General features: G+C 42.3%; 1 protein-coding gene across 6 annotated transcripts in view; it reads left to right on the forward strand.

Moving 5' to 3' along the window:
• Window positions 1–13,903, forward strand: part of SLC25A48 (solute carrier family 25 member 48) — a 50,354-nt gene extending 36,451 nt beyond the window's left edge. For 5 of the 6 annotated variants that reach the window (XM_069969669.1, XM_069969676.1, XM_069969662.1 and 2 more), the window contains 3 exons: window positions 170–421; window positions 10,566–10,699; window positions 13,685–13,903. In XM_069969669.1, the coding sequence (XP_069825770.1) occupies window positions 170–421; window positions 10,566–10,699; window positions 13,685–13,801 (503 nt within the window). In that variant the 3' untranslated portion in view covers window positions 13,802–13,903. The remainder of the gene's footprint in view (window positions 1–169; window positions 422–10,565; window positions 10,700–13,684) is intronic. The other variant, XM_069969684.1, reaches the window with a different exon arrangement.
• The last annotated feature ends 234 nt before the right edge of the window (window positions 13,904–14,137 follow it).

Below are 14,137 nucleotides of genomic sequence, written 5' to 3' on the forward strand. Positions count from 1 at the left end.
TAATCGGTAAGGGTCCGAGTGGTTGGACCTTTACTAATCATCTAGTTATAATCTATCCTGTGCCTACCGGATACCTTCTAATTTTGGTATAACCCTTTAAAAAGTTAAGCCGTCACCCAGTATTAGATTTTGTTATTGTGTATTACCATTTAATCTGTTACGTTTACAGGTATCATACCACTGACTGCAAACACATCCCTGTGTCAAAGCAACTACAATGGTCCAGTACACTGTGTGAACTGCATTCTAAGGAAAGAAGGACTTTGGGGGATGTACCGGGGAGCAGGAGCAATGCTTCTGAGGGACGTTCCAGGATACTGCTTGTACTTTATACCCTACATTTATTTAAGTGAATGGCTGAAATTAGAACATCACACAACACCAAGTGCTTTATCCGTGTGGTTAGCAGGCGGTATTGCAGGTACGTAATATTAGTAGCTCTTGTTTGTAGCTCTTCAGAAATCCGAAAGTTAGATAAATCTCGCTAAGGAGGTGTTACAGCATGGTGAACTTCAGGAGCTCAGAAAAGCCTCTTTATACTTTTTTTTGTTACAAAATATATTTAAAAGAAAATACTTAGAAAATTCTACATTATGGAAGCCCAGATTGAAACATTGAAGATTGTTGGCAGTAAAAGACTACTGGGTCCATGTAGTCTGCTCTATTAGCATTCCTTTTTATTATCTTAGAATAGATATGTTTATCCCAGACATGTTTAAATTCAGTTATTGTAGATTTACCAAGCACATCTGCTGGAAGTTTGTTCCAAGCATCTACTACTACTATTTGAGTAAAGTAATATTTTCTCACGTTGCTTCTGATCTATCTCCCAACTATTATCTAATTACCCCTATTTCCCCCTCATTCTTGAGTTCAGTTTTTTTAATAAAAACACTATCTTCTTTAACCTTATTTAGTCCTTTAAAATATTTAAAGTGTCACTGTCGTTTAATTTTTTTCCCCAGAAATCAATAATACAGGTGATTTTAAGAAACTTTGTAATTGGGTTTATTAGCCGAAAAATGCATTTTTATAATGAAAAGGCAGTTTAAAGCTCTCCCCCCTGTCTTACATCATTGTGTATGGAGAGAGTAGGGGTGGAGGGAGATGAGGCACCAAAGCAGGACAACAAAGAATTAATTTACAACTACATGACCCGGCTATCTCCTCTGACAGTTAGCACCAGTGTCGGACTGGGGTACCTGGGGCCCACCAGAGGAAATGATCCTTTAGGCCCACCAAAGAACAATCGGTAAAAAGCGACAAACTGACCCGGCCCTATCCTGGATTCATCTGGATCTGCGACAACTCCCTTGTCCCCCACTCAGAGCAGGCTATAGGGAGAGCACTCCAATGACTGACTGTGCATACTGGTAGTTTGTGCCCATATCATGCAGCTGCAGCCCATATGATTATTTTATTACCCCCTTTATCCTCCTGCCCCCCATCATCATACTACTACCCCCTTCATCCTCCTGCCGCCCATCATCATACTACTACCTCCTTCATCCTCCTGCCCTTCATCATCCTACTACTACCCCTTCATCCTCCTGTCCTCCATCATCATACTACTACCCCTTCATCCTCCTGTTCTCCATCATCATACTACTACCCCTTCATCCTCCTGCACCTCCATCATCATACTACTACCTCCTTCATCCTCCTGCCCCTCCATCATCATACTACTACCTCCATCATAATACTACCACCCCCTTTATACTACTACCTCTTTCATCCTCCTGCCCCTCCCTCATAATACTACCCCTCCATCATCCTTTTACCCCATCATACTTCTACCCCCTTCATCCTCCTGCCCCTCCATCATAATACTACCCCTTCATCATCCTCCTAAGCCATTGTACTACTCCCCCCTTAATCCTCCATGAACCTCCAAGAACATACTACTACCCCTTCATTATAATACTACCACCCCCTTATTATCATACTACTACCCCTTCATCCTCCTGCCCCCCCATCATAATACTACCCCTCCATCCTCCTCCTACCCTATCATACTACTACCCCCTTCATCCTTCTGCCCTGCCATCATCATAGTAGTTCCCCTCTCATCCTTTTGCCCCTCATCACCATACTACAGCCTCCTTCATCATTCTCCTGCCCCTCCATCTCTATTTATAATAAAAAAAACAGCTATACTTACCTCACCTGTGTGGTTCCTCTAGTCTCCCAGCGACTCCTCTCCCCGCTCTGCATGAGAGAGATCAGCCACGCAGTCAGGGGGCGGGGCTTCCCATGGCGGGGGCAGGGCTTCCCGGGTGATACCGGGGACATGGTTTTGCCCAGTCTTGAGTCCAAGTATCCTCCCAGGGCTGCTGGAGACCTGACAGCTGCTGCAGCGTCAGATACTGGGGCCCACTGAGGACAGGCAGCCTCACTCTATGGCTGTCTGGGGGCCCCAGCTGTGGACTGTCAGTGGGAGTGGGGGAGGGGCCCACCGGTTGCCCAGTCCGACACTGGTTAGCACTGACCTCTAAATACAGCTTTCACCCAGCTCTGTGCCTGTAATCCTTTGTTCTCCGCTGCCGACTCATGTTTGTTGCATGTTTCCTGATATTTTGCAGTGAATAGAAAAGAGGAGGGAGGGGGGACCTCGGAAAAAGTCTTTTTAAATGCAAATAATGGCATATTTGCCTAATAAAATTACAAAGTTTCTTAAAATTGCCTGGGCTACTGATTTCTAGAGAAAAAAAAAAACAGTGACTCTTTAAGATCATGTGCCCCCCCTCCCCTTCTCCTCCCCTCCTTGCCCCCCCTTACCTCCTTCTTTCAGACTATACAGAAGTCTTTCCTGATATGTTTTATACCTCACACCCTCCACCATGCTTTGGACCCATTCTATTTTATCAATATCCTTTTTTAGGTGAGGTCTCCAGAACTGGACACAGTATTCCAGATGTGGTCTCACTAGAGCTCTAGATAGATACATAGAAGGGAATATGTATTTCTTTAACCTAACAGCTGCAATTCATGTTCTAAACTGCTGTCAATGTTAGATATCTGACAGATTTACTTTAAGGCTATGTTCACACTATGTAACTGTGCGGCTGTATTTTTTATGCGGCTGGAAATGTGTGGCTGAAACTACGGCCGTGGGAAAAAATAGACATGCGGCTGAAAACATACGGTCATTTACTTGGAAATCTGGTTCAACTAAAAATAACAAATAAAATCTTTAGAAAGTGATGCAAACACCTCTGGATGCATCTGGGAAAGCAGGGAAACAGTTTACATGAATTGCTATTACCGGGGTTTGCGATCCTCTGCAGTAATGCCGATGCCTCTCATGGTTAATATATTTAATTAATAAAACACATTTTCGTTGTAATAAAGTCCCTTTCGTTGTTCAATAATTAAATTTAAACAAATCCATCATTTTGCAATTAAATATACTGTTAAAATAAATATATATATATATAAATAAATGTATATTTATATATATATTTATTTTTTGACAGTATATTTAGATGCACAATGATGGATTCGTTTAAATTAAATTATTGAACAACGAAACTGATTTTATTACAACGAAAATGTGTTTTATTAATTAAATATTAATAAGTACAGGAAGCTCCATTAAGCCGTTAATTCATATTCCCGGTAAATAGAGCATTCTGTACTAATCAACACTTTACTTTAATTAAAACATCAAATGTTTCTTCTAATTATGTTATCACAATAGCATTATTAGAAGAAACATTTTGAATTATATGTGCGCTCAGCTGATTGGCTGATCGGCTCAGCGCACATAAAAAGAGTCGGTCCGCAGTACAGTGACTTCATTGTGCTGCGGACCAGCGAAGAGGCAACATCGGGGTGAGTATACAGCTCTCCCCTCCCCCTCCCCAGCACTGCACCCATCCCAGTAAGGAAGGGGGGTCACTTAACCCCTTCCTTGCTGGGATGGGTGCAGTCTGACATCAGTCTGGCCCCCAAGGGGTTAAGGGAGGATGTATTGCATCCCACTTAACCCCTTGGGGGCCAGACTGTAAGCAGCGATCTGTAAAGATGCTGCATACTGTAAGGTGCACAACACCGCTCACAATGATGGGTGTTGTGCTCCTGTTTGTGTGTTTTTTGTGTGTTTCTCCCTTTTTGTTTTTCAGATATCGGTATCCTGTGGATTACGTCGGATTCGGTGGACTACGTCGATGACCAGCGGTTGTTTGGTGTTTTTTTAATAAAATGGTCAATGAGGGGTGTGGGGGTGTTTTTATTTGAATAAAAAAAAAATTTCACTTGTGTGTTGTCTTTATTTCTTTACTTTATAGACTTAGTAGTGGAAGCCGTCTAATAGACGGAATCCATTACTAAGTCGGGGCCTAGTGTTAGCCGGTATAAAATGGCTAACACTAACCCCCCATTATTACCCCAGTACCCAATGCCACCAGAGGTACTGGGAAGAGCCGGGTGCCAGTGGTCCCGGAGCGTCGAAATTGGCGCTTCTGGACTGGGCGGCAGCAGGCTGGTAAGATTTAGGCTGGGGAGAGCCTAAACCAATGGCTCTTCCCACCCTGGTGTTACCAGGCTGCTGTCGCTTGGTTTTTAACCCGGCTGGTTATAAAAATAGGGGGGACCCTATGCGGTTTTTTTTTAAATAAATAAATAATTTTAAAAAAACCGCATAGGGTCCCCCCTATTTTTATAACCAGCCGGGTTAAAAACCAAACGACAGCAGCCTGGTAACACCAGGGTGGGAAGAGCCATTGGTTTAGGCCCTCCCCAGCCTAAATCTTACCAGCCTGCTGCCGCCCAGTCCAGGAGCGCAAATTTTGACGCTCCAGGACCACTGGCACCCGGCTCTTCCCAGTACCCCTGTTGGCATTGGGTACTGGGGTAATAATGGGGGGTTAGTGTTAGCCATTTAAACCGGCTAACACTAAGCCCCGACTTAGTAATGGATTCCGTCTATTAGACGGCTTCCACTACTAAGTCTATAAAGTAAAGAAATAAAGACAACACACAAGTGAAAACATTTTTTTATTCAAATAAAAACACCCCCACACCCCTCATTGACCATTTTATTAAAAAAAAAAACCAAACAACCGCTGGTCATCGACGTAGTCCACCGAATCCGACGTAATCCACAGGATACCGATATCTGAAAAACAAAAAGGGAGAAACGCACAAAAAACACACAAACAGGAGCACAACACCCATCATTGTGAGCAATGTTGTGCACCTTACAGTATGCAGCATCTTTACAGATCGCTGCTTACAGTCTGGCCCCCAAGGGATTAAGGCAGCATGCATTGCATCCCCCTTAACCCCTTGGGGGCCAGACTGATGTCAGACTGCACCCATCCCAGCAAGGAAGGGGTTAAGTGACCCCCCTTCCTTACTGGGATGGGTGCAGTGCTGGGGAGGGGGTGGGGAGAGCTGTATACTCACCCCGATGTTGCCTCTTCGCTGGTCCGCAGTACAATGAAGTCACTGTGCTGCGGACCGGCTCTTAATATGTGCGCTGAGCCAATCAGCCAATCAGCTGAGCGCACATATAATTCAAAATGTTTCTTCTAATAATGCTATTGTGATAACTTAATTAGAAGAAACATTTGATGTTTTAATTAAAGTAAAGTGTTGATTAGTACAGAATGCTCTATTACCGGGAATATGAATTAACGGCTTAATGGAGCTTCCTGTACTAATTAATATTTAATTAATAAAACACATTTTTGTTGTAATAAAATCAGTTTCGTTGTTCAATAATTTAATTCTAACGAATCCATCATTGTGCAATTAAATATACTGTCAATAAATAAATATATATATAAATATACATTTATTTATATATATATATATATATATATATATATATTTTAACAGTATATTTAATTGCACAATGATGGATTCGTTAGAATTAAATTATTGAATAATAATTTAATATATTAACTATTAGAGGCATCGGCATTCGGCATTATTGCCGGCTATTTTTGAAGTACTCCGTACGGACCGCCTGTCAGTCCACGGCCGTGAATTTGCACAGTTCCAGCCGCAAACAATGGTCTTGTTCATTTTTTACGGGTCCGTTTACGATCGGGCCATAGGCTCATACATAGTGTGCACTGTGCAGCCGTATATCGTTTACTTTCCAGCGTACGCATGAACCGGAAAAATACGGCCAATGATTTACAGACCGCAATACAGCCGCACAGATACATAGTGTCAACCTAGCCTTAAGGGGTACTCCAAGAAAAACTAACTTGTCATTTAGCCACATTAGCACAGTACAACTCTATTGGAGCCAAGCTGGATTTTTGCCCAAGATGCCGGAAAGCCTAGCTACGCCTCAAACATGTGCTATATGTTTTATATATATATATATATATATATATATATATATATATATATATATATACAGTGCTTTCAGATGGAAATATTGCACGTATTGTCTTCCTACAGTGGGTTAACCACATAAAGGACTATTTGTGCAGGTCAATATTTACTTTTACTGTGAACCTTGTCCTGTTTTGTTCTATTTTTGTCTTCGCTTTAACGTGGTTGGTTGAAAGAATCATAGAACAAGGTCACACACAATTTCACATGACTTTGAAAGCAGCTTCCACATCTGTTTCAATGTTAACATAGGTGGTCAGATTTTGCTATGAAAAATAGTAAATAACCCCTTGCCTCTGCCGCCTATTTTGGCCTTCATGACCGGGCCATTTTTTACTTTTGCTATTTTCTTTTTTTCTCCTTGCCTTCTTAGAACCATAGCATTTTTATTTTTTCACCTACAGGGCTAGTTGGGGCATCAGTTTCTGCACCACAATGTCTAGTTTATTAGTATTATTTTTTAATTCGTCTTTTTATCAATTTTATCGATACATAACGTGACAAATAGGCAATCCAGTTGTTTTTTTCCACTTTGTTTAAGCTATTCACCATACGAGAATAGCACTCTGCCAATGCAGGGGACTGGGAATGCATCTCCACATGACACGCATACTGTGACTTTACCTTTTGTATCTATCTGTACCTTACGGGACCGCGATATGGGATATATGTCCATGAATCCAGACCTACATGGTAGGACATCATCCCTATGGTCGTAAAATCATGGTACAGTGAGTACAGTATGCAGTAAAATTGATACCCCGGCACATACAGTTTTACATATTGGTGTATTAAACATGCCAAATATTCTGTTATGTCATATGTTGTAAATACTTATTAACTTTCACCTTCTACCTTGTGGCCCTTGATGACATAACCGACACTGGTACTGAAACGCGTTGGAAAAGGTGGTGTGTTAGCTTCCTGTGTGTGGTCAGAACTGGACTAAACATGGTTGTATGGTTGTAAGGTTTTTCTGACTGGTGTTTCGACACCTTATGATAGCCTAGAGTTGGCAGTGTGAACTGTTGTTGTGTTGGAATATTGGAATATACATCTGTGAGAAAAAAAGACGGAGTGTTCCTAGACATGACAAAGACAGATTAACCAATAGCCCTCCTCCTAGGCCCAAGACTTCTTTTGGAGATTGTTGTAAATACTTTGGTTGAATATACACTTTTTAATGCATATCCAATAAAAAGAGTTATTTTAAGCTTATCCTTTATTATTTCAGTGAGTATTTAGCAAGGATCAGACATTTTTGAGGCCCGGGGCCTATGGTAAAGTTAATCCGCCCCTGATTGTTTGCCATTCAAATAAAAGTCTGCAGTTGGAGCTACTCTTACAGACATACAGTTATGGCTGGGTTCACACTACGTATATTTCAGTCAGTATTGTGGTCCTCATATTGCAACCAAAACCAGGAGTGGATTAAAAACACAGAAAGGATCTGTTCACACAATGTTGAAATTGAGTGGATGGCCGCCATTTAATGGCAAATATTTGCTGTTATTTTAAAACAACGGCTGTTATATTGAAATAATGGCCGTTATTTACTGTTATATGGCGGCCATCCACTCAATTTCACCATTGTGTGAACAGATGCTTTCTGTGTTTTTAATCCACTCCTGGTTTTGGTTGCAATATGAGGACCTCAATACTGACTGAAATATACGTAGTGTAAACCCAGCCATAGACTATTAGGGCACAAGGAAAATCCCTTTCTGAGACAACCCAGATAGAACCTCTTAAAGGGGTACTCCAGCAAAGAATTTCTTTCGAATTAACTGGTTTCAGAAAATTACACGGATTTGTAATCTATTTCTATTGAAAAAAAAAACCTCAAGTACTTATCAGCTGCTGTATGTCCTGCAGGAAGGGGTGTTTTATTTTTAGTCTGACACTGTGCTCTCTGCGGCCACCTCTGTCTGACAATGAGCGATGGATGCTTGACTGATATCTCAAGCATCCCCATCAGCAGACCACTTGAACTACCAGTCATAGCTTAGAGGAGTGGCTGGGCACACTCAATAACAGTCTGGGCAGCTAGCAAATCGATCCGGCTCACAGGGCACTTTCTAGGAGCTTGATCAAACAGCGGTTTTGATAGCTCAAATCTGCGTTAAAGCAAACATCCAATAAACTGATCAAATAAAAAACATTATCTACAGCAAATACTTAGAAAGCCGCACACTACAGTATCAGATGGTAAATATAACAATGAATTGTCAGTCAGAAGCAAGAATCAGGTAAGCTAAAGTACAAGTATGTCCTTAGCTCTTTTATCCATTTCAAGTAGAATTAAAGGGTACCTTTAGTATGTTTTTCAGAAATTACAACATTGTACACAATAGTCATTTCTCTAATGTAAATGTATTCTGAATTTGTTCACTGTTGAATTGTGTTCTTGCCACTGAATACAAGGGAACCTTAGCAGACGTAGCGTACAGCTGCATCTCTATAGCTCTCATCTCTAGTTGGAGACTCAGCACCATGGCAATAGAGTACATTAAAATAGATGTACATTACAGAAATGACTATTGTGCACAGTGCTGTTCGACATTTCAAAAACAAACAAACAAAAAAAACTTTAAAGCCTGTCTCCAGTGTATGAAAAAAAAAATGTAAAAAAAAAAGTGTCACTGTCGTTTAAAGGGGTAGTGCGGCGCTCAGAAATTATTCACAGAATAACACACATTACAAAGTTATACAACTTTGTAATGTATGTTATGTCTGTGAATTGCCCTGTTCCCCGTGTCCCACCACCCCCGCCCGTGTACCCGGAAGTGTGGTGCATTATACATTACCTGATCCGTGTTGAGGGCCGTCCGCCATCTTGTGCCAAACGTCATCTTCGGACGGACGGCCGAGTCGCTGCCGCCTGTCCCCCCTCCGCCGTGTCACAACTGTGCTCAGCCGCGATTGGCTGAGCACAGTTATGCTCAGCCAATCGCGGCTGAGCGGCTGATGACGCTGCAGAGGGCGGCCGGCATTCGGGACAGTTGGAGCTGTTTGCCGTCCGCCCGAAGAAGACGTCACTCGCTGAAGATCAGAGAGTGGTGTCGGCACGTGACAGGTGAGTTGTAGTTGTATAACTTTGTAATGTGTGTTAGTCTGTGAATAATTCTTTACCGCCGCTCTACCCCTTTAAGTTTTTTTTTGCAGAAATCAGGCTTTAAGAAAGATTTTAAGAAACTTTGTAATTGGGTTTATTAGCCAAAAAAATGCATTTTTATCATGAAAAAGCAGTTTGAAGCTCTCCCCCGGTCTTCATGGTTCTCTTATGGAGAGGGGAGGGGTTGAGGGAGATGAGGCACCAAAACAGGACAACAAAGAGTTAATTTACAGCTACATCACCGGGCATCATCTCCTCTGAAATCAGCACTGACCTTTCTGACCTCTGAATAAGGCTTTCACACAGGTCCCGCTGTGTAATTCTTTGTTCTCTGCTGCCAACTAATCTCCCTCCTCACCCCTCCCCTCCCCCTCTCCATAGAACAGATAGGGCCCGACTGATGTAAAAGAGTCAAGATTTCCTGATATTGAGCTGTGAATAAGAGAGAGGAGGGAGGGGGTGACCCGAGGAAAGTCTTTTTGAATGCAGACAATGGCATATTTGCCTAATAAACCCAATTACAAAGTTTCTTAAAATCGCCTGGACTATTGATTTCTGCAAAAAAAAAAAAAAAATTATATATATATATATATATATATATATATATATATATACGATAGTGACACTTTAAAAATACAAAAACATGCTTAAGGGTGCGTTCACACCTATCCGCAGCGGATTTTCACGCTGCGAGTTTGCAGCGAGATCAGCTGCGGATCCTGTACTGTGAAGCTCAATGGGTCCCAGACATGCAGCGGATCCGTTTAACCCCTGCGCCGCCGATGGCCGCCCCCAGCTTACAGCCACGGCCCCCTTAAACCCCCGCACCGCCCGTACGCCCGATCGCCGCCCCAGCCCACCCCCCCCCCCCGCATGCCCCATCGCCGTGAAATGCACATGTATCTCCCAGCTCATTCGCTGAGCTCATGGCCGATAAAAACTTTTAACGTGTAGAAAGACTTTAGAATAACAGTGCTGTAAGCCAATTTAGATCAAACAAAATCTCATTTCCATTTTCTGCTGCTATCATACAATTTTACACATATATTATTTATATGCACTTTAATCTTAATATGTGCAATTTCAATACTTTCAGGAGCCATTTCCTGGGGCACAGCTACTCCAATGGATGTAGTAAAGAGCCGTCTCCAAGCAGACAGTCTGTATAATAGAAAGTATAGAGGAGTCAGAGACTGCATCACACAAAGTTACTATAACGAAGGTATTCAGGTAAATATGCCCTTCTTACATGATAACTACCGAGCATGTAACCAAGCTTCAAGGAAACCAGGAGGTGGATTCATATGCAGCAAATTTGTTGCAAAAATCACTTTTAGGGTGCCGTACCGACTCACAGCGGAAATCTGGCTGCGAGTTCAGCAGTGAGATCCGGTACGAGCTAAGGTCCTGGCACGCCCCTGGGCCACGCTCGGCTCCCGCGCTGTCTGTGTATACTTTACCTCTCTCCTTGCTGCACGGGGTCCCTGCGTCCTGCTCTCCCACCCAGCCAATCAGTGTGTTGCCCAGCCGCAGCCGGATTTCCGCTGCGAGTAGGTACATGTGAACCCACCCTAATAGGCTGCGTTCACACTACGTATATTTCAGTCAGTATTGTGGTCCTCATATTGCAACCAAAACCAGGAGTGAATTAAAAACACAGAAAGGATCTATTCACACAATGTTGAAATTGAGTGGATGGCCGCCATATAACAGTAAATAACTGCCATTATTTCAATATAACAGCCGTTGTTTTAAAATAACAGCAAATATTTGCCATTAAATGGCGGCCATCCACTCAATTTCAACATTGTGTGAACAGAGCCTTTCTGTGTTTTCAATCCACTCCTGGTTTTGGTTGCAATATGAGGACCACAATACTGACTGAAATATACGTAGTGTGAACCCAGCCTGATCAGGGTGCGTTCAAACGTACAGGATCTGCAGCAGATTTGATGGCCCAGATTTAATTTGCTGTAAAATCGGCAACTTCAAATGTGCGCCATCAAATCTGCTGCAGATCCTGTATGTGTGAACGCACCCTAAGGCTATGTTCCCACAATGTATATTTTCGTAAAAGTACGGCCATTGCTGCAATTAGCAACAACAGCCGTAGTACATTGTACGAAAATATAAGTTGCCTTGCCTTCTATGGGCTCCCGGCCTGAGTGTATACACATAGTATACACTCCAGCTGGGATCCCTAGCGGGGCTGCAAACAACTGACACGTCATTCGCGGGGCTCGCTTTGTCAAGGGATATCCCTTGACAAAGTGAGCCACGCGAAACGTGCGTAGGGTGAGTAGGTGAGTGGGACTTGTTGTAATGCACGCATCCTCCTTTTTATAATTATTATATATGTATTGGTGATTTCACCTATGTAGCAACCGCGACATCTAATAGGCATCTTCGCCTGTTTACACTTATCTTTTAACTTCCTTTATTTTAATGAATTTTATCAAATAAGGAGTATTCAAATTAAGATAGTAATTATATTCATTTGTGATTGTCCTGCATTCTTTGTGATCCCTTGTGGATCCTTTCTTTTTCGGTTTGATGTGTATTCTTTCGTGCATTTCGGACTAGATTACTTGGGCATCTTTTAATTGGATTATTCTCAAAAACATGTAAGACAAATGAAACAAACATTTAGAAACAGCTGAATATGTCATATTATAAGTTAATGTACAGTATAGCAATCAGCATGTGGAGTATAATGTATAGTAACTGCATAAACCTGAAACAGCAGTTTGTAGATACAGGATGGAACTGCAGATCCCCATAATGCAGTAGTGTAGTACAACAGGCTAGAATTACCTTCACAGTCCTGTCCCCTGATGTAATCCCCAGCCTGAGGTGGATCTGCTATGATTTGGGAGACTTCCTGGGTTAGAGTACAGGGCTGTAGACCCAGCTATGCAGACCATGCCCCTCCCCTACTTCCCCTTCAACCCAGTAAAGGGAGCTCTTAAACCAAAGCAATGCTCTTAAACCAAGTTACAATTTTGAAAAACTGTGAGCTCTTCCTGCAAACCGCTCTTAATCCAAGTTGCTTTTAAACCAAGGTACCACTGTATTAGGAATAAAGGTCTGTCTAACACAGTACTTAATTCCTAGGATGGATACCTTCTGGGCCCGGTGACTTATGGATTTTAATGTTTTTAAGGTGTCGCCCCACTTCTTGTTGTGTTGGGAAGGTGAGATTTATGGGATAATTTACATAATCCCTAGTCATGTCATCTTTCATAGGATTCTCCTCTGTGAATACAGTAGAGAAGAATGTATTTAGTAGATATTACACTCAGATTTTTTAGGGGACCAAAAACTGGGACATAGCAATTAAAATAAAATGTATAACAGAGGGGGTTAATAAAGCAAAGTATTAGTAAAAATAATAATAATAAGTAACCTTTTAAGATCGAGCATTCATTAAAAGTTTAGATTGGGGGGGGGGGGGGTTAGGAATTAACTTCTGGTCCATAGATATAGGTTACATGGAAATTTACTCTTAAAGGACAACTCCCACGAAAATTTTTTTTAGCTTATTTAACACACATTACAAAGTTATATAACTTTGTAATGTGGTTAAATACCCGGTCTGGCCCCCTTCCCCCACTTTCGGACCCCCGACCCCCCCGCCCGGAAGTTAAAGAATATATACATTACCTATTACGATAGTCACGGTCCTCTTCTCCCGGGCGGCATCTGGTGACGACGACGTCAGAGCCGGGGGGCGGTCCGGGTCTTCTTCCTCCTCGGCGTCTTCATAGAGAGTGAATGGGACGGAAAAGGCTGCTGGTGCACACGCACACCAGCAGCCTTTTCATTGGCTGGAGCGCATCACATGGCTTCCAGCTTCATCAGCCCTGATTGGCTGAGGTTGCTGGAAGCCATGTGATGCGCTCCAGCCAATGAAAAGGCTGCCGGTGCGCAAGCGCACGGGCAGCCTTTTCCATCCCCAGGACCCGGAAATCAGAGACATCGCTGGACGGCGGACGGCGGTGACGGTGAGGCGGACGGCGGGCGAATGGAGTGGCGATCGTCACCGGAGGGATGGTGAGTATGGTGTCTGTGTGTGTCTGTGTTTTTTTTTGGGGGGGGGGGGGGGTCCCGCGGGAGTTGTCCTTTAAACATCTGTGAGTCACCATGAATTTGTGCTAAAGCATCTTATATTGAACGGAGCAATATCTAATTATTTGTTAATGTCATCTTTTACAGGTATTTTTCAGGGGAATCACAGTAAACGCCATACGTGGCTTTCCAATGAGTGCTGCAATGTTTTTGACCTATGAACTTTCTTTAAAAGCCCTGAAGACAAGCAAGGAATCAAATTAAAAAAAAAATTGTTATACACTTAACTTAATTTTGAAGATTCATAATTTACGTGACAAACCAATGCCAAAAAAATACCAGTGATTAAAAAGACGTCATATGCCACATGTCCTTTAAAAAGTATGATTAGTGTCGGCTCTGGTTATTAATAGCAGCATGCAAGCTCTTTACTACATTACTAGCAACCACAAAGATAAAAGATTAGGAAGAGGAAAAGAAGTCTTTGAACTACTGCGTCACGTAAATGAGGTCAAGATTTTAATCAAACTCCTGCAACTAGTATCAGATATCAGGAATGAACTATGCTATTGTTCCATTTCATTGTGTACGACCAAAACT

The sequence above is a fragment of the Dendropsophus ebraccatus genome, chromosome 1 (genome assembly GCF_027789765.1).
Source record: "Dendropsophus ebraccatus isolate aDenEbr1 chromosome 1, aDenEbr1.pat, whole genome shotgun sequence".
NCBI classification, from domain to species: domain Eukaryota; kingdom Metazoa; phylum Chordata; class Amphibia; order Anura; family Hylidae; genus Dendropsophus; species Dendropsophus ebraccatus.